The sequence below is a fragment of the Chelon labrosus genome (genome assembly GCF_963514085.1).
Source record: "Chelon labrosus genome assembly, chromosome: 3".
Lineage (NCBI taxonomy): Eukaryota > Metazoa > Chordata > Actinopteri > Mugiliformes > Mugilidae > Chelon > Chelon labrosus.
Genome location: NC_140339.1, coordinates 9752343 through 9773671, shown reverse-complemented (window position 1 = coordinate 9773671; position 21329 = coordinate 9752343). Strand labels below are relative to the sequence as shown.

The following is a 21329-nucleotide window of genomic DNA, read 5'->3' as shown; positions in this document are numbered from 1 at the left end:
CTAACATGGTGGTACTATGATTAGTTGAAGTGGTTAATCCGCTCTGCAATGACATCTTAAAAAAATTATCTGTCTCATTTTTCTGTATCCTCGCTTTTTTTTTGTGCCATATTTTATAACCTTAGAGATACCTGATGAAACGCACACATAATCTCACTTACGCTCGCTGCTCAGACACACACCTGGCACGTGATCTCTCATCTCTCTTAACCCAACACTCTCAACCTTCTGACTGAGATGGATATCGCACTTTGTGGTGGAATCCGAGGAGGGCTTCAGGCAGAAATAGAATCCAGGACGTTATTGCGCAGCGTGGTGGAAACGGTCAGGTTAGTCGACGCCACAAAAGCCGCAAAATAATTGAGTCAAGTTGACAACACGTCGATCTTAGTTCTGTCGGTGTCGTGTCAAATTAGATAAAATTGTGGTTCAAAATAAGTGTGAAGGCATTATCTTTCTCATCTCTGCTGCTTTTCCTGTAAGCTTACACCTACAGTGAAGTGGGCTAGAGTGCAGGCAGCTGCTACAAGGTTGTCAGTGTCAAATTTATGAAACACTTTGTACAGATTAATGTGTTATGTTAGGTGTTTTATGATATACCCAGCTAGAATAGACTTCCATAGTGCAAGGCAGAAACATCACCTCACAGAAACCCAAATAGACCGCTGCTTTATGACTTTGTTGTGTTTGCAGATAAAAAGCATCATTAACATCCCATGAGCCTGAGGTTTCTCACAACCTGGCCTCCTTGCTCTACCTGGGGCCCCAACCAACTCCTGAGGAAAACATCTGGGCATCTATTTTGAAAGTGCTTCGCTGCTTCATGTTAAATTGGCACGGTCCGAGTTTGTTTCCTCATAAAACAGGTTGTTTAGATGAAGCTAAAACCTGCAAAAATGCTTGAATTCTGAGTGTGTTCTGCAATCACACGACTCATTGCAGGCCTTTGTTTCACTGGTAATATTAAACATTTCTTAATGGAGCTTTATTGGCTACTCAACAATCACCCAGATGTTGGATTTTCCCTGACCTGACAGGTTAAAAACAAAGCTAGAGATACAAACTAATGAAACTCAATTGACAATATGATGGTGTAGCAGTTTCAATGCTATTATTTCCAGTAGGCCGACAGCCTCGAAGCCTACCTGAAATGGCAGAAGACCTAGTTTTTAAAGTTGCCAGAAGACTGTGCTGTCTGGAGTCATGAAAATATGTCGAGGCTTAACAGTCAATTCCACGTGGATTACTTGGTGTTATGCAGTGTGTAGCACAGAGTTACAGTGTTTCAGGATTTTGACAGTCATTTGACTTAAGTTGTCAAGGGAAATGCCATTAACAAGACAGGCAGGGAGAAAAATCTGGCGGTTGAGGGGAAGTGTGTGTGTGTGTGTGTTTGTGTGTGGGATGTATGAGTTTGTGCATTTCCTTTCTATGAGCACGCTAATCAAATTTGGCAGCTCTCCATCAGAGCTGTGGTGACTTTAGTACTTAAATATGGCATCAGTCCATGCAGTGCATGTGTCCCTTTACATATACACATTAAAATAGACAAGTAATGAAGAGTATGAATATATACACCGATCAGCCACAACATTAAAACCACTGACGGGAGAAGTGAATAACATTGACCATCTTGTTCTGCTGGGAAACTTTTGGACCTGGCACTCACGTGGATGTTACTTAGACATGTACCACCCACCTAAACCGTACCAGACACCCCCACCCCTTAGTAATGACACTCCTTGATGGCAGCAGCCATCCCCAGCAGGATGCAGCCTGACACAGACACACACCAAAAACGGTTTAGAACAACTAAAAAAACATGAAGAACAGCACAAGGTGTTGACCTGGTCTCCAGATTCACTAGATCCCAAGCCTGATCAACAGAGGCCCCTCCCCTCAACCCATAGGTCCTAAAGGCTCCCACTAACAATATCCTGTTGCCAGACAACACAGGACCCCCTCAAAAGGCCCATATTCATTATCTGATGAGTCACAACTGTTTTGGAGGCGCAAGGGAGACCTGCACAATATTAGGAAAGTGGTCATAATAATATGCCGAGTAATATGTTTGAGCATTCAGCTTCTGTTGCCTCTGCCTATCAGAGAAACTTAGCTGATTTATAAAAGGTAAAACTCCACTGTGCCGTTCATTCATGCAGCACATGCGGTGGCTAAGCATGCCTCCCATGGATGAAATCAAGTAATTAATTTTTACAGGAAAAAAAATGCACAGCTTCAGCTCTGCTTGACTTGCAGCAGCGAGGAAGGACGGACTGCTCACACTATGTATTGATGACCGTTTCTAGGAAAAGGAGAAAATCACTGAACAATCTTTGTGGACTGGAGAGAATCTGTACGGTTCAGTGATTCAGATAGGCTGCGTTCATTGTGAACACTACAGGGAACAGCTGAGGATTTTGTGACATCTTTCTAATTCTGCTTGTCTACATGAACAATAGTTCTTCAGGCCAATATAAATCATTCTGATCACAGATTCCAGCTCAACATGAACCCTAAATAAAATGCTGTGAATTGCCACTTGGATCAACCGTTTACACAGTTAATAGGCACTATATTTTCATATTTAACGGATTATCAACAAGCTAACACCACCCCTCTCAGTCTAATTAAAAAATATGTAGTTGGGCCAGTCTGTGGTTACATGAGGCATTTTTATTCTGCTCATTATGAGAATACTAGTGTCCATGTAAACGTAGCCACTGTGAAAAGTCGATATAATTCTTCACACTTTTGTGAAATTGCTGTGCATTAGGTGAGGTCAGGAACCTGTGGCCATCTAATCTATCGTACCTTTGTGTTTCCATTAACTCCCTCTGTAGATCTGAGGAGTTCATTGAGGTTAGCTGATAAGTTTGAAAGGAGGTGATGCACTGTCAGCGCTAATCTGACTGTATTTAATTCTTCTTGGAAGGATGGGGCCTGGGTAGCACACATGCCCATCCCTGTCACAAGGTCTTAAATTGAGCTATCTGTTAATCGGAGTGATTCTCTTGCCTGAGCTATTTCTGGCTGCGTGAATAGAGAAGCTCGCCCGCGGTGAAATGCGGTAGATTAGCTTAGATTTCACCACACCAGCCAGTCATTTACCATAGCTGGTGGCGTTTGTTTTCTAACCCTTTTCCTGCTTCTTGGTTTATTTTTTATTTTTCTATTTTGCAGTCATCACTTTCTTTTGTTGTCTGAATTCACAGAGCAGACCCATATTTGAACCACTCTCATCCACTTACTGGGAGGCTTTAAAAATTGTATCTTTGTTGTCAATAATTTATTTTGGAACAATTTTTTTATGGTCTGTGATTATGAACCCGGTGTGACGCTGCACTTAACAGATTTAGTCGCTCTTCGAGTCAAAAAGAAAGCTGTTATGACAAGTGCCATCTAAAATAGGAACATCTGCTTGAAATAGACTGCAAAGAGCAAAAAGGAAAACAGGACAAGCTAAAATTTAGAAGCATTTCAATACGCTATAAAAGTAACAACCAGACAAAGAGATTCGTGATCTTTTACAATTAAAATCTGTATTTATTTAACAGCAGTATCCTTTCTCTTTTTCCACTCAGGCGTGCCTCTGTCCACTCAGTGGGGCCCTCAGGGCTACTTCTACGCCATCCAGATTGCCCAGTACGGTTTGAGCCACTACAGCAAAAACCTGACCGAGCGCGCTCCCCACGTGGAGGTGTACGACACAGCCGAGGAGAAGGACAGCCGGGCTAGCACAGCGCCCTGGGGCGTGCCGAAAGGTTGCGGTCTCAGCCGCGTCCACGACAAGACCAGAGCTACCTCTGTGCGTCAGTTCAGTGCTCCAGGTATGTAAGCCCTCCATTTGCCCAGATGGCCTCAGGGCAAGCAGCTTATCTCCTGTTAACTGTGGCTATAAGCAGGCTCTGTACGCAGCTACACCCTCAGGACAGGATGATAGTCTGCGGTGAGTCACCACCAAACTGTGAGAATACTGGCAGACTGTCTTGGTCGACAGTGGACCCACATTCCTAGAAATTATTATGACTGAAGAACGAGCAGACATAACATCAGACAGATTTTGTTGCCTTAATCAGGCATTGTGTGAGACAGAAACTGTTACAGCTGATACCCCGACATTATAATCAGTCTTTGAAATGATAACTGTTATTTCCAGATGTTCACACCTGTTAAATTAAAGTTAATTAACCGTCTTACACGATCACACATCTGAAACAAAGCTTAAACAACGGAAACTGGACTTGTTTGAGTTTTGTTGAAGATGTTTCACCATCATCCAAGTGGTTTCTTTAGTTCTAAATGACTGATGGGGTGTTTATGTTTTTAATTGGGACAACTACTAATCGTGCCCACTAGCAATCAGTGGTATCTTCTATGCGCAGGTATTTGTTTCATATATGTATATAGAATATCCCCAGTTAAACACTTATTAATCATGTTCTTATTTTAATCAGAGAAGAATTAAACAACTCTTGCAGTTTGCTTTAATAACAATTCAGCAGTGTTGTAATAAAATGGATTAATAAAATATGAAGCCAAATAAGGTCTTAGGGATTTGGTGAAATTTAAACGCTGCAGTGAGAAATCTAAAAGTCCTGTTGAATATTATATATGTATATAACTGTCTGTTTCTCTGTAAGTGCCTAGTTAATAGGCCTTCAGAAAATAGCCCTTCATCAGTAGTAATAAAACTGACTGAAGAATGGATCTGTCCTTGCTGCCATTTTGCACTGTCTCAACTCTGAGGAATGTAATTTAATTCAGCTAGCTCGGTTTTGTATCAAAGGCTCATATGGAAGCGAGGACACTGCGCTCCAGCCTCCCTCAGACTGTGGAGTCGTTTATTGTATGCAGCCTTCTCCCTTATGCATCTAAAAATTGATCTGCGAATAGAGGGGGAAAAATGAAAGAAATAAACCTTCTCCCTCTTTGTTCTTTTCATTTCGCGCTGCAGTATGTGATGCAGACGCTGTGAGTTAGAGAGGTGTTTAATTCCCACTGATTGACTGAATTAGAAGACATGAAGCACAGTTTAGGTGGATGATTATCCAAAGAATTGTCTTGCAGTTATGTTAGCAGCTGTGGTCTTTTATATGTCCAATAAATTAATTGTGGGGTAATGTAGGCCTGAACTTAGTCTCTTAACAGTTTCTGCCAAATTTAGCTGGTAAGTTGCAATCACAACAGTCCTGGTTAAATTACATTACCCAAGACGTATTAAGGACATTTGACGGCCGATGACTTATGTGCTTGTGACCACATTCCTCTTGTAGCATGAACCCACAAAGAGTCCCGGGCCACATTGATGGACCACCTACTCAAAATAAGCAGACTAATTTCTTTCAGGAAAAAAAACCCCACACAATTACTGTTATAAATTATCAGCTGAAAAGAAAAAAAAGGACAGTAAATGATGAGAGCCGTGTAAAACATCATGTCTTTGTGGTTGTTAGCTAACTTAACAAATAAAAACATCCACAGAAGAATACAAATTAAACTGTTGAATAAGAGTAGGCTATGTGTAATTCTGTTATGAAATATGTTTTAGCATTTAGCTAATTACAGATGTGATTGTGTTGATTTATGCAAAGTAGCCATGTGGAGTTCAGGCATATGTCTTTGTTTACCTTTATTACCAGAGATGTGCTGCAAACAGCTCAGCGGTGACATTACTGCGTAAATGGACAGAATATTTACAGATCTATACAAAAAATAACCTCAGGATGATATGAATAAATAAATAATAATGTGCGCTTTCAGTGAGTTAGTTAGAGAGACTTAACGAATCACTATGTTCCACAATTTGTAGCATGTCCTCATGTTGGGACGTACACACAACAACAGCGCTGTCCGTGGTTCTGAAACAACAATAGCATCCATTACAAACAGAAGCTGTTGTTTATTATCACACCTAAAACGTGAAACTGCATTTGAATGCCAGGTGTGAACACATACTTAAAGTTGGCCCATTGTGATCTGATCACTCAGGACGCATGTTAAAGGGGAACTACTGTTTTTTACAACCTGGACCATATTTCTGGCATAAAATACGGTCATTTACTCACCCATATAACTATTGTGTAATTTGTATTCCTTTGGGAGATATTTCGATTTGCGTATATCCATGTAGTGGGAGTGACTGGGGCACCGAAACACAGCCTCTAATAATCATTTCTCCATTATTTTGTTATGGTACACTAGTGCTATTCTATTGAGTCAGGAGTTAGCTGTTATCATCATGATGTCTTCTGACCTGAATGATGTCGTCTCTGAGCACCGCGCGCACCCGTGACGGTCAGCTTGTTTACCTGTAATTTGCTGCTGCTATGGTTCGTCCACAACCTCAGAATTGGAAAAATATTCCGCCTGACGACATCATCTGAGGTCTGTAGATTGACCTACAGACCCCGGATGATGATAACAGGTAACTCCGAACTCAACGGGGAATAGCACTAGTGTACAGTAACAAAATATTGGTGAAATGAACGAGTTTCGCGGCAAATAATGCGTTATTTAGAGGCTGCGTTTCGGTGCCCCAGTCACTCCCACTACATGGATATACGCTGATCGAAATATCTCCCGAAGGAATACAAATTACACAAAAGTTATATGGGTGAGTATACGACCGTATTTTATGCCAGAAATAAGGTCCAGGTTGTAAAAAAACAGTAGTTCCCCTTTAATACCACCCTGTGTACGTTTATGGCTCTTTTTTTTTTGCTTTCTTTTCTGTGTTAACAAGCTGAATAATTGCCTCATGCCACTTTCACATTATTTTGCAGGTAACTTGATAGTTGTTGAGTGTAACACTGTAAACAGACAGCGAGCATATGCAGAAGTTTATCACTTTATCTATCTTGATTTAGTTTTTGCTCACCTCGGCAGCTAGCAATATTTTATAATTTGGGAAATGTCCAAACAATACATTTTAATTTGAAGACAAGTACAAGACAGCTGCTGCTAGAAGCTCATAGGAAATAACGAGTCAGAAAGATAACAGTAAGAAAGATGCTTGTTTACCTCTGCAGTTATGTACAGACTGTGTTCTGCTGTCTGGAAATCTAAAACTGACTATTTATTACAGTAGAGACTCCAAATCTGGCCTAGTTTTACAGCTGTAAAATGAACAAGGCCACAAGATAGTTGTCAAAGTTATTTTTAGAATCGGAAGAAGTCAAAATCTTTTACCCACAGCTGACTGTGAGCTGTCTTTATTCTCCTCTGATCTCCTGCTGATTCTTCCTCGACGCTCTCTCTTGCTCTCTCTCTCTCTCTGTCCTTTGTCAAGCTGCCTTCTCTACTGTAATCTCCCCCACCTTCCTAATTCTTCCACTTTCAACCTCTCATCATGACCAATTTCTTTTCATTTCACCACTTTACACCTTTCCCCCTCTGCTCCTCGCTCACCTTTTCTCCTCGCAGCTCAGCTCGCCATCGTTGCGCTCTCTTTCCCTGACACCATCATGTTTTCATCATCGCTCCTCAGCCCTCCCTCAGCAGCTTTCGTTCTCCATTAATCTTCCCTCTCTAGCCCAGATATCTGTCAGTCTTCCACCTCTGTTTACGCATTTCCACCCACTTATCACCCCTCAGCACTGTAGTGCTTCCTAAACAGAGCAGCCGTATTTGCCCATTTTAATTCCTTATTCCGCTCTTTCATCAAACTTTCCTCATTTTCTCCTTTGCTGTCAGTTTCTCCTTCTGTCTTTGCCTCCTTTCACTTCCTCCTCCTCCTACTACTCCCGTCTTCTTCCTGTTTTGGTCTTTTTTCCTCCTTACTGTATCTAGGGCGCTTGTGTTGAACAATCTCTCAAAGCCTCTGACAACTGGATCAATCGTCTGTCCCCTGATAATAACCCACCATCTACCATCTGCACATTTCTGTCGAACACTGTCTGCCACTGAGCACCTTTATTTTCTCAATCCCCTTGCGGCTAGTTGATAGTTCAAAAATGCTTTTTTTTTTTCTCAGTTTCCTCAGATGACATTCACACTATGGCTGAAAAATACATTTTTGTGCTGGGCTCAGTAAAACACAGGAACATTCAAGGTTCACATTTGTTGAACTTTATCCCAACTTCTACTTTCCTTTGTGCCGGACTCTGATCTTTTTAGCATTTTTAGACGATATTTAGTTGCAGATTAATACATATTTGGTGTTCGAGTGAATGTTTACTGTAACGTTCACTGGGCTGTGGCTAGACAGGAAAAAGTAATTGTTTGTATGCATTATTTAAAGACACAACATCACAGTGTGTAAAAAATGAAGAATAAGTATGTCAAGCTCCCCCTAGTGCCTAGCTGTGGTATAAGTCACAAAGCCTGTCTGTCATTTTCGGTGGTTAATATAATGCTGATGCGTGTTCAAGTGTCAGTTTTTTGGATAGGTTTCGTTTTAGTTAGTCATTTGACGGTATAGAAACGGGATGTGACATAATAGCGTCTACCAGTTGCTATGCCAACTGCTCCATAAAGCAGAGAGTTGTAGAAGAAAAAATGTGCATCAAACAAGGGTCATCGATATCGTGGCTCCACTCTCGGACCGTACTGTGCAGACTCTGGCTCCAAAGTCACAAGATGGCGCTGCCCGTATCCCCAGGAAAATAGTGTCAGTTTACAAGGAAGTGGCGAGACGTTGTCCATATTTACACAGTCTATGGTTGGAATCACCTTTGTGAATTTAATGTGCTTTTTTCTAAGTAATTTGATACCTTAAAAACGGGAAAGGACATCGCGATGGCCGCTGCCATTGATTGAAGTCGTCACAAAGTTTCTTGGGGATTTCGAAAGATGCCACTTTAACTTTACATAACTCTAATGGTCTGTTTCAAACAAACTAAATCAGTGGCTCTTGCAGTAAACTCTGACCGACCAAAGACTTGAAGTTGCAGTTTGTTGGTACTTGGGTGGAGCATAGTCGCCATACTTCCACCATCGAACACTACTGTGGTTGCAAACAGTCAAGATGGCACTATCTCTATTCCCAGAATTTTTTTACTTCACTCTGGTCAGTGGCAGGAGGTGGGGATGCATCTTTATATACAGTCTGTGATATCTTAACTTGTAAAACTACTCGTCATGTCAGTCTCTTAAGATGAAATTTGCAAAGTCTGCTGTAGTTGGGAGCAAATGACGCTTAATCATCATCATCACAAGTGATTTATCCATAATTGCAGTCATGGTTCAGACACCCCTTTTTAAATTGTGCCAAATTCTGCTCAGAAGACGTCCCTCATTATGCCACGTTTGCCTAATGCAGACGCAGTGTGTGCTTTCAGAACGAGCCTGCAAAGCTTGTGTAAATACCTCAGCTGCGGGCGTAAAGGCACAAAAGCCAACCCCCCCCCCCCAATACCTTCTCTGTGCCTTTCATACAGAACAACACTGAAGGATAAAAGCATCTTGAACAGTGCGCTGGAGAGTGTGGATGAATAATCACCCGTTCATCCGCTGTCTCGTCACTTGTCGCACCTTTTGCATCTGCACATGCACAGCAGTCCCATGTTTCTAAGTGTTCCTCTCACTCATGTATATAAGCACGGATTACACTGACATATTTCCAACAGCATGTCATCTCTGTCTCCAGACGTATTGCTAAACAGCTAGAGAACAGAGCCGAGGAGGTGGAATCTCGTCTATATTCCCTACCCATCCTTTATTGATGGCAGAGTAATCACAGGGCCAGAGTACAAATCCACTTACTCTCTGCATTGCCTTAAGTAATGGATTTATGAGTGCATTAAAGAGCCGTAGTCATCCAGAGGCCCCTGCCAGACTGTCTCTCTCCTTCATTCTCCCCCGATCGACTGTCTTTGTGTCTCAGTCGGCCTCATCTGCTTCTGCTTTCTCAGCTCGTGTCACGTGAGCTCTCTCTATCTTCTCGTTCTCAATTGTCCGCTTACCATTGGCTCATTTTCACCCTCTCCGGTCTGTGCTTTGTCTTAAGAGCACTTGTGCAACCCATCATTCCATTACCCTCCTTTTTTTTCCCTGACTCTTACACACTTTCTTCTCTTTATCCTTTGGGAAGCCTTGATTGGGAAAAAAAAGTTCATTTTTTTTTTTTGCCTGCGCTGACCAAATAACAAGGCCAAAGGAGAGAACACTGTAGAAGCGGCTGGTGCTTCAGGGGCTTGAAATGAACTGCAACTGAAGTGCTTTAACTGAACTGGCACAGAGTTGATGCCGTGTAAGACGAGCAGCGGCGGTGTGTAATATCATCTGAGTTTCTATCTCTTGAGTTTAGTAGGGAGAGAGGTGTGGAGTTGCAAATGAAAAAAAAAAAAGTTGCTGCAGTGCATTCGTTCCATCCTGCTGCTGCTGCTTTTTTCTCCTCAGTTTCTTCCCTCCCTTCTGTCTTCCTAATTAAGCTCAGTGTGCAGTGACACATCTGTACTGTACATCCCACGAGAAGCTTGTCTGTGTGTGTGCATGTCTACTCTCTCTCTCTCTCACACACACACACACACACACACACACACACACACAGCAAGGCACTCCACAGAGATGATAATAATACAAGACTCCAGGTAATAAAAATACCAGGGTTTTGACCAGAGATGGACTCTAAAATTGTCTGATGGTTGTTGTGCGTTTGACAACAGCAAAGGAAAAGAGCGACAGATTAAAAGATAAAAATAGTCCACTGTCATCAAATCATCTTTAGAAGTCCTTAAAATCATCACTCGCTTTCATCTGGTCCCACGCGCTTGACAAAATCCTGTAAAACATTCCTTTTAAAACGCTCTCCGTTTTTCTGCCGCACCAACCCTACTCACCCTCCCACCACAGAGTCCTCAGAAGGCGTGTCCCTCCAGCTGGGTAACTCCAAAGACTTCATCCTGAGCCTGGACGTCAAGTTTGTCTCCAACGGCAGCGTGTCCGTGATCCTGGAAACCACAGAGAAAGGCCCGCCCTTCACCATCCACTACGTGACCAGCACGCAGCTCATCGCCTTCAAAGACCGTGAAATCACCTACGGTGTCGGGCCGCGAACCGCCTGGAGCACCCTGACCCGAGACCTGATCACCGACCTCAGGAAGGGCGTCGGGCTGTCCAACACTAAGGCTGTCAAAGCCACAAAGGTCAGTTTTGGTGAAACCATTGTCTGAAAGCTGAAAGCACCTTCAACTGAACACCTGTGTTCTTGTATCTGTGCAGAAAATAAACTGGCAGCACCTTGTTGCAGCTTCTGAAATTAAATTATTTGCTTTATTATTTGGATTAATTGATGGCAAAAAAATATATTTGCAGCGTTAAACTGGACGGAATCGTTTTAATTTATGTATGAACTAATGTTTGATAGTATTTATTATTATTGCAGCATTATTTTTTAACATACATTACAGTATGTAGAGGTGATAAACACTATTACTGAATTAATGAGTCTTAACTCTAGTCATGAATTATTCGGTCTTCCTTTGTGTCTGGTTTTCCTGACAGATCATGCCCAGGCGGGTGGTGCGGTTAGTCCTACACGGGCGGGGCTTTGTTGACAATGTCACCATCTCCACCACTGCCCACATGGCCGCCTTCTTCGCTGCCAGCGAGTGGCTGCTGCGCAACCAGGACGAACGAGGCGGGTGGCCCATCATGGTCACCCGTAAACTAGGGGAAGGCTTCCGGCCTCTGGAGCCCGGCTGGTACTCGGCCATGGCTCAGGGCCAGGCCATGTCCACCCTGGTGAGAGCCTACCTCCTCACAAAGGACCAGGCTTACCTCAACGCTGCCATCAAGGCAGTCGGACCCTACAAGGTGCCTTCAGCGCAGCACGGGGTCAAAGCCGTGTTCATGAACAAATACGACTGGTATGAAGAATACCCCACCACTCCTAGCTCTTTTGTCCTCAACGGCTTCATCTACTCCCTGCTGGGACTCTATGACGTGACCGAGACAGCCGGGGAGAAGCTTGGCAGGGAGGCGGGGCAGCTGTTCAGCCGCGGCATGGAGTCGCTAAAGGCCATGCTGCCGCTCTTCGACACGGGGTCTGGGAGCATCTATGACCTGCGTCACTTCATGTTGGGTACGGCGCCCAACTTGGCTCGCTGGGACTATCACACCACGCACATTAACCAGCTACAGTTGCTGGCATCCATAGACAACTCTGCCATCTTCAAGGATGTAGTCAAGCGCTGGAAAAACTACTTAAAAGGGATTCGTGCCAAGCACAACTAGACAGAAATGTAACCCACAGATGATACAGCTGAGATGAAAAGAGGATCAATATATTCTGTGTGTGAGACGGGCTTGGGCGATTGAATGAGAGGTGGCGATCACGTTGTGTCTGTTTTGAGGTTCACAGTCTGAAGGATGAGTTTAGTCAGCTGTCAGCAGCTCTCAATACCCAAACTTTCTCGCGTGCTCCTGTTGCAGGTTTTATCTTTTCTGCAACATCGACTGTAGCTCTCGTCTCCTGTTTTCTATTTTTTTTCTTCCCCTTGAAGCTAGTGTTTGTAATTATGCACAGACCTAGTTTCAGAGTGCGAGTGTTTGCGTTCAGAAACAGCGTGTGTGTGTTTAAAATACCAATATACGATGCTAGAGAAACTCCTTGAATCACATTTCAGACTTTCTTTAATTCGCCACGTTTCTCTTTCTTCAACTGTATTTTTTTACCATTTCATCTGAGATTTGCAAAGTTTATTGAAACAATTAAACTGTAAATAACAGAATATATTATAAATTATGTGAAGGAGAATGTTGCCAAAAGAATGAATTTATCTTATCAATATAAATACTTTTTTTTTTTTTTTTCTCTCCACCACAACATTTTAAAGGCCAGGAAGTTTTTAGGTGTGTTTAATCTGTGAGTTGAGGTCTATTTATTTGGCTCTTCCCCTAATAGAAAAGCTTCCTAATCAGCTCTTCTCTGAAGCCCTGTTCTCTAAAACGCACATAAATAATGACAAATAATTCTAGTGTTGCCATGTCATTAGTGAGCTTACTCCTTAAATCATTTATTCGCTGTCTGTTAAGCTGCTCAAAATCAGCTTAAGGAATTATTTGAGGTTAACATGTTGCAGCAAGAGAGTTCCTGTTGTGTTTCCTGGGATGATAATATCATAATTAATGCTTTACAATAATAGTTTGAGTTCGGCTCAGTCAGAGAAACATAAGTTTACCATTAGAAAGATCCAACAGAGTCAGTTTAACACAAGGTCATCGCAGACAGCTGATCACGGATCGCTGAAAATTAAGTGCGATCGATGGTCGTCCATTTTCCGTTGAGCATCTTGTGGCCCTGGTTTTTCTGTTTAAGCTTAAGAACCAGTGATTGAACAAGCTAAAATAATGACAGAGAGCACACAGAAGATCTTTATTCTAATCTGAACACAGTGATCGTGTGATCATCTACAATGACCAGCTGATCAGCACGATTCAGGAGAGGCCAGATCTGTACAGTTTTTTCTCGCTCTTCCTAGCTTCTTGGAGGAGTTATTTCCATCCCCTCAGACGGAGGGAACAACGCATGTTTCCTCTGGCTGTTGGCTGTAGTCACTTCAAGTGAACTTTTAGGAACTGGAAGACACAGGTGACATGAGGTGATGCCGGTAGTTCTTTGATGCGGGTTTGGTGTGTCCATACCTTAACAGTAAAATCAGGGAAAGACAAACAACGAAAAATCCATCTAAAGCTTGATTCAGCTGAATCCCAGTAAAGCCCAAGACTTTTAATGATGTTTAAGATATAAGGACATGACAGAAACTGACACTTCTTTTAAACTCTTTAAACCCTACCAATCAGTCTGTAATTTGAGCAGCAGCACCATTAGCTGTAGCTAGAGTTTCCCTCCTCTTTGAACGCTACAGATTGTTGTGTGCCCTCCTTCTATAACTCATACTCTAAAACGATAATTGAAGGATACAAGTGTAGGCGGTGTAGATGTCTGTGTTGTGTGTTTGGGTAGCTAGACGTGGGCGGCAGAGGCACAGTTGCGTTTCACCACCGTGTCAAACAACGCCAGGAGTTCTAAAGCTGAAGATGAACTCTCGACAAACATAAAGAGGCTGTCGATTCCCAGCAGGCCCGTCGTCGCTCCCCTTTAGCTGTTGTGAGTGCACAAACTCAGTGCTGTTACTCCAAGTGCTGGCCAGCTAACACTAACAATTCACCCGGCTAATAGGCGGGAGACAACCTGCGCATGGTAGCGTTGTGAGTCACAGATGAGTCAGCACACTCACAATACACAAAACAAACTCTGCATCAGTAAGTCTTTCATTAATCGACCTTAAAGATTGGAAATAAGAAGCAGGAGATTGGGGCAAAATATTTTCTGAGATCGGCTTTCAAGTTCTTATAGTGTGAACGAATAGGATGCAACGGTGGATAGAGAAACTGAGATTTACAGCTTTGTCTGTAACTCAAATACTAGAGCCACTGTTTGCATAACATTACCAGAAAACGACATATTCATATCCATTTATGTGTGCAATGCAGTAAAGAAAAGCTAAACCATGCACATGTAATCCAGATTACTCTCTTCATTCTCAACATATGGCAGCATTATTTATCAAAATAACACGCAGAACTGTGACTTTCATCTAATAATATGCCTCTATATTTTGTAATATGACTTTATTTCAAAGTGAACAGCCTTTTCTTTACAAATATTCAGATTTTATGGTTGAAATGTTACATTTCTTTTGTCTTTTCTTTCTTTCATCTCTTAGACAGATTTCCTTTTAGTTTATTTTTTTAGTTTTTTTATCTCTGTTTGATAATGATCCCACAAAATAGAAACGTATTCTTCCCATGAACACTTGCAACATTTATTCTTTGCTGTTTTGACGTGACAAGTAGAAATATGTAGTTTAAAAGGGAACATTCAGGAAGTGGAAGTTTTTGCATGTGAATAACGAGCTCCATGTTGTTTATACCAAAGTCATTGATTCAAGCATATTTGAATTTGTATATTTTTGTGCAAGCCGACTTCCATTCAGCATTTAATGATGTTAAGTCTCCTCGGAGATGACGCAGAGAGACACTGCCTTTTGAGAAATGCTAGTTTTTTGTTGTTTTTTTGTTTTTTTCAAATGTAGGTTGAATAGATTAGAGTGTAAAACTTGCTTAATGTAAAGGGGGTCTGTGCAACTAGAGATTAGCGTTTAGTCAGCTACTGTTAAATGGGAAATGAGCCAATAGCTGCAATTCTTTTGTGCTGGTAAGTGTGTTCATCTACAGAGGATGAACATACGTTTTAAATAGACTAAAGCACAACTGCCGTTGACTTGTCATTCGATTTTGTTTCTATTTCTTTTAAGATTCCTTTCGTTTTTCTTTTCAGGACAATGTGCAACGCCTTCATCAAGAAAGCTGCTATTGTTGTTTACTGTGTAATAATATGAGAGCTTCTTTTCCCTCATTTCAGTGGTGTTTCCTTGTCTTTCCACTGTTTAAAAAAAAAAAAACAAAAAAAAACTTCAACAGATGACCCCCCCACCCCCTCCACGAGGTCAAATGTGATTTATGCAATAAAATGTTTACTGGGGTCGTGACACGAGGAGACGAAGAGACCCAGAGCGGTTGTACAGACTTTGCAATCAAAGCACAATGTGCAAATGCTACCATTTTTTTAGTCCGAGGAAGAGAGGTGTTTATATACAGAGTAAATCTTTGTGCTTTAAGATTTTGCTTTTTAAAGGTGTAGGACAAAATAAAAGCATTTTTCTTAAACCTCTGGTCTGATCACATCTTTTATTCTTCTCAGCTGATGTATGAGTATCCATTGTTGGAGATGCGATTTGATGAATCAGTCTGTTATTGGTTGTAGCCATATTTTAAGAAAATGTGCAGCAGTCCTTTCTAATTTGATTAGAATTATAAAAAAAAAATCCCCATGTTTTGGGACAAATCCTGATGATCTCATCTATGGGAAGTGGGGGCATGTTTCACTAATTTAATTCCAGATACGCTCCACTTTTATATTTTAACATTTCAGCAACTTTAATCCCTTCAACTGACTTTTTAAACTCTCTCCCATCTTTACATCTAAACGCTTTCACCATGATGTCTTAATTCAGTTCAAATGTCCATATATTTCTTCAATTTACACTTCAGCTTTAATTTTGCCACGTATAAATTAAACTTTCTCTGTTATTTCTAAAGTCTCGTCTCTTTTCAGTGTTTTTTTTTTTTATTGTTACAGACTGTTTCTTTGTTAATCCGGTTCAAGTAATTTGTTTCACAGCTGTGATACTGGACGAAGCTGTGTAGATACTGGTCAGTGCTGGTTTGCGTCTATTGTTGAGCTGTGGAGAAACAATCTGTTCCCTCTGAACATCTTCTCTGTGAAACTGCTGAGAAGAAAAACAATCCTGATTAATAATTTAATGTAATTACGCTATTCTGATCCAGTGAGAGGCGTAGACACCTGAGAAGGGCTGTATCTCTTGCCACCCGCTTGCATTTTTCATTACCTTCTGGCATTAATACAACGCAGCCATAATTTCTCCCTCACCCCACGCATCACATTCCTCCTCTTTCCCCGACGCTAATGATATTACTGTCCCCCCCTGACAGCGAGTCTGTCTCCCGGTCCTGTAATTAGCCCTACATAAACCCGATAAGCTCGGCCCCTTCATGGCCTTTGTGTCAGCCTCCTCTGCAGCCGTTCAGATGCCTTAGAGATGGCTCTGATAAAATTACAGAGAATACTTGGTGCTCTGGCGTCCGTATACCGCAGGCTTTATGGTGTCCATAAATTCACCCACTTGATGAAATTAACACACCGTTGAACCCTGCGTTATTGGGTTTGTTTGTGTGTTGTTTGGGGCTTTCAGGGGAAGCGGGGAAGGAGGAACTGGCTGTGGAAGCATCTAGCAAAGAGAAAAGAACAGCAGCAATGCACCTGAATGCAGTTTTTTCAGTTTAAGTCCAAGAAACTTTTTGAGGTCTGTCATATGCTCTTCTTCTCTTGGATGAAGTGGCTTTCTTCTAAATTTCAGAATTTTAAATGCAGTTTTTATGTTTGTATTTCAGGCTACAAACCAATGGTTTATCTAAGCTTAGCCTAGCTTAGCACATAGCAAGAGTGCTGAAGTAAACAGCTGCAGCTCACATTAGCCGTGGCTTCTGGGACTATCTGCTTTTTGTAATCGAACAAAACACAATATAATATGTGAGGCCTTTAGGGCTGACACCAGGTTAAATATGTTAATTAGGGAGAGAGTTTGACTTGTTGTTTTTTTTTTACATTTTTGAGCAAAGCTAAGCTAAGTGGTTGCTGGACGTAGTTTGAGATAGATCGATACTGCCTTCAAATGGAATTAGTGAGCTTGTGGTTGTGACACGACAAGATGTTTCTACCTAATGTTTGACATCCAAGTGATAACATCAGCCACGAGTTGTTAGAAGACCGCTGCTAGGCTAACAGATTAGCAGGATAATGTGCAGTTAACTCAAAGTAGGAAATGTAAAGGCATTATGAAAGGATGGGTGCATCATTAATTTCCTCAGACATAATATTATGAAGAAAACTCTTTTGGACTAAATATATTAACTTTCCATTCAACTCTGCCATTTCTGAAAACATCCCCAAACATGTTGCAACTCGACAACTTGGACATCTTCGAAAATGTCCATTTACAAGTTGTGAATACCACAAGAGGGCGCCGTATGAATGGTGTTTACTCGTGAGCATAGCAATGTTCTCAATTCAAAAAGAGCAAGAACAAGCACATTTTCAGATTGAAATGGCACCCATTAGCCACCGAGGCTAACAGCAAGTAAGGCTAACAGCTACCAAGCTAATAAGATAACTCAGATGTCAACAGGACTTTTCTTATGAACACTGAAAGCAGCATACTATCTTGAAGTTTCAGGCCGACCAGTGACCGAGGTGCTCCTGACCAGTGATGAGCCTTTGAAATGACCTTCCTCCAACTCTCTCTGTTTCTCTCATTATGATGGGAAGTGCGCCTCTTTTTAACGAGCCGGACCATTTGGCTTATCTGTTCAACAAGAGCCGCCTCTTTCGGCTCTTCTTCATTTAGCACCACTTCTTGCTTTTGACTCACGATCAGCGGCTGTGGATGTACATGTTTTAAATGATTTAATGTAACTATGCTAAACTATTATCTTACTTTGGTATGAAAATGTTAATGTCATCAAATTGCAAATGCGTCTAATGTACTGATTGCTCTGAAGTGTGTAAGCGTGAGCATGGCCCCCATTAATCACAAGTTCACCATGGACAGATCATTTGTTTTTTAATTATAAACATAAAACCTTTTCCTACCCCCCGAGCGTGTCATTAAAAAAAACAAAAAAAAACTTTAAAAGTCATCCATCTCATTAGCTGCTACCTAATCAGTCGGCTGTTTGATAGAATCTGTCTCTCCGTATGCTCTGCAAAATCTTATCTTTGCGTCTGAAATGCAGCTCAGCCTCATCCTCTCTTCTAAATCAGCACCAAAGAGAGAGAAAAGAAATCATTACAGTAAAATAAAAAGATCTTTTGTCTTGGTTTCCAAACCAGGTAAATGCAGAATTCTGCTCATTTCCGAACAGATGGTGCACCTTGGGTTTTGCAGAAGGGAGAATAAAAGTGTTCACCAGTGTAATCACCAGCTGAGTCAGGTATGATGATGGTGCGGGAAGAGAACAATGAGGAGACAGAGCAGCGGTCGGGGGTAGAGTAAACGGTAACGATGATATGAATATGTACGGGGAGAAAAAGGCGAGCCTGCGGTGGGGACGTTTCTAGATTGCGCAAAGGAGGAAAAAGCTGCGAAAGTCTAAAATTCAAAGAGCGCATGGAGTCTCGCAACTATTAATAATAATGCACCGGGGGGGGAGGGGGGCGTCTGTCACACATGCTTCTCATTTGGAGACACAAACTACACCTCATCAACCGAAACACCGGGGAGCCACCGACACAGTGAGCAGCTGCAGCACAACAGCCCGGCTGGTGTCTTTGTAATCCCACACGAGCACAACACCAAGTCGGCACATCGTAATCATTGCTGTTATTGAAACTGGTAAGTGTGAAGCAGGATGTTTGGTGGAGGTGTTCATGCTAATTGTGTCTTCTAGCCTCGTGACGAGATGATAAAATACTGAACCTCCACTTCCGCTACATTTATTTGTTGTAGTTGCTGCAGTGACTGAAACACATCTTCAAGCGATGAGCCCAGGGTCATAGTTTGCTTCGGGTCTTCGATCGTCAGACGCTCTCGCTGGGGTTGATGAGCCCCCCGCCTTGCGTCCATGGATCGCCCCTCTTGACCCGTAGCCACCTTGATGATTTTTCAACAGCCTCAGTTATGTTTTTGGTGGTTCTTCTCTCCTGCAGCCCTTCCGAGGAGGATGAGTGATCGATGCCCCTGCAAAGCCCCGGCAGCTGACCTCGAAGGGCCCACAGCGGCCTTTCCATCCATTCCATCTGCACCTCTCTGTGAGCTCAAGATACTTGTCTAACTTGCTTTCATGGTTCCTCCTCCATTCTGTCCTCCCTGGGAACATGTGAGTCCTGATACGAACTTCTGCTGCTTCCGTAAATCGACCGGTTGAGGCTCCGGGCCCTGCCTTCTTTCTCCACCTTTGACAGTGCCGATGTTGTGCCTAGTGCGGAGTGGGTGTCTTCTCGCCTGAACACCTGCACATATGGCGTCCGCTACTGCCTTCCAGAGCTTTCAGCAGCACCTCACCATGCTAACACTTTAAACATGAACCATATGATCAACTTGTAAAATGCAGTGCTTTGATACAGATTTAACTCCCTGGAACAAAACAAAAGAGCAGAAATCAGCTCCGACTGCAACAGTAAGATGCTATTTCACATTAATGCATGAGTAATTACAACCCGTGAATGTAAACTCTAGTTTTAATCCAGGGTTTTGACTTGTAATCGAGAATTTGTATTTTCCAGAATGGTTGATTTTATTATTGATGCATTAAATAAAACATTATGCATGAGATTTTGTACACATCCTATTGTTTGTGTTTGTTTCAGAGTAGCTATAAAACTGCCTTTACTTTCACTTAAACACAAGAATAGTTTAAATCAAATTGTAAGATGGTCAAGCAAACTGATTGGTGAGTCCCAGCTGCACCCCACATCCCTGTATGCTAAACAACTACAGAGGATAGCTTTGGCCATTTTAGAAGATAGCCTACACCCATTGAATAGGGAATTCCAGTATCTTCCTTCTGGACGGAGGCTAATAGTCCCTAGATGTAGGACCACAAGATTTAAAAACAGTTTTGTCCCAGCTGCGATCACTCTGTTGAACAAACTGTAGATTACTTGCACATAACGCACAAGCACTTTGGTCATGCACTAGCATCTATTGTATGTTTTTAACATGTGTTTTGTGTCATGTTTTTATTTATGTTTGTACTGTCTGTCTATATGTTGTGAAGCATGATCTACAGTTTGTTTTACTTGTTCTATACTGTATGTTTCATGGTTTGTGTGGTGTATGTCATGTGGTGGTCTATAAGTGTAAAGGATGTCCTGCCTCTTAGACTGTAAACTTAGTTTACCTATGGGTACCAATAAAGTAACCTGAACCTGAACCTGAATAATGTGCGTATATATGTACAGCCATCAGCCATACCATTACGACCACCAACAGGTGAAGTGAATAAGGCTGATTATCTTGTTATCACGGCTCCTATCGGTAGGTTCGGTATATCGGGCAGAAAGGGAGCATTTTGTCATGACTGATGTGTTAGAAACAGGAAAAATGGGCCAGTGGAAGGACATGAGTGACTTTGACAAGGGCCAAATTGTAATGGCTAGACAACTGGGTCAGAGCATTTACAAAACTGCAGCTCTGGGGTACTCCAGGTCTCCAGTGTTCGGTATAAGAAGTGGTACAAGGAAGGAAATGTGACAAACTGGCGACATGGAGCCCCCCGCCACACAACCTACAGGACATGAGGGATCTGCTGCTAATGTCTTGGTTCCAGATACACCTTCAGAGGTCCAGCAGAGACCATGTCTAGTTGGATTTAGGACCTACGTAATATTAGACAAGTGTGCATAATGTTATGGCTGATTGTTGTATATGTAACGTAGATTTCTGTACATTTCTCATGTCTAGTCAAAGTGAGAAGTAAGCATTTGGAGCATCTTACCGTTGTCTGAAGTAAACAAAAGTGAAGTTCTCTCCAGACTGAAGAAAGGAACATTTGCATCAGCAACAACGACTCAATGAATGGTTAATGTGAGGAGCTACTTAGTGGTTGTGCTGATGTTACACAAACATTCAGGGCTTGCCACAGGAGGCTCAGTTTGGCTTGCATGAGAGGAGAAAGAGGAGGGGAGGGTGCTTTGGCCTGAGGCGAACTTGTTAGTTTTCTTCATCAACAGTCAATTAAAG

The 21329-nt window shown here is 42.1% G+C and overlaps 1 protein-coding gene across 2 annotated transcripts in view; it reads left to right on the top strand.

Moving 5' to 3' along the window:
• The window catches only part of glceb (glucuronic acid epimerase b), a 47901-nt gene extending 31983 nt beyond the window's left edge, over positions 1-15918 (top strand). For both annotated transcript variants that reach the window (XM_084541810.1, XM_084541811.1), the window contains 3 exons: positions 3585-3830; positions 10795-11087; positions 11446-15918. In XM_084541810.1, coding sequence (XP_084397936.1) covers positions 3585-3830; positions 10795-11087; positions 11446-12177 — 1271 coding nt within the window. In that variant the 3' untranslated portion in view covers positions 12178-15918. The remainder of the gene's footprint in view (positions 1-3584; positions 3831-10794; positions 11088-11445) is intronic.
• Positions 15919-21329: the final 5411 nt, after the last annotated feature.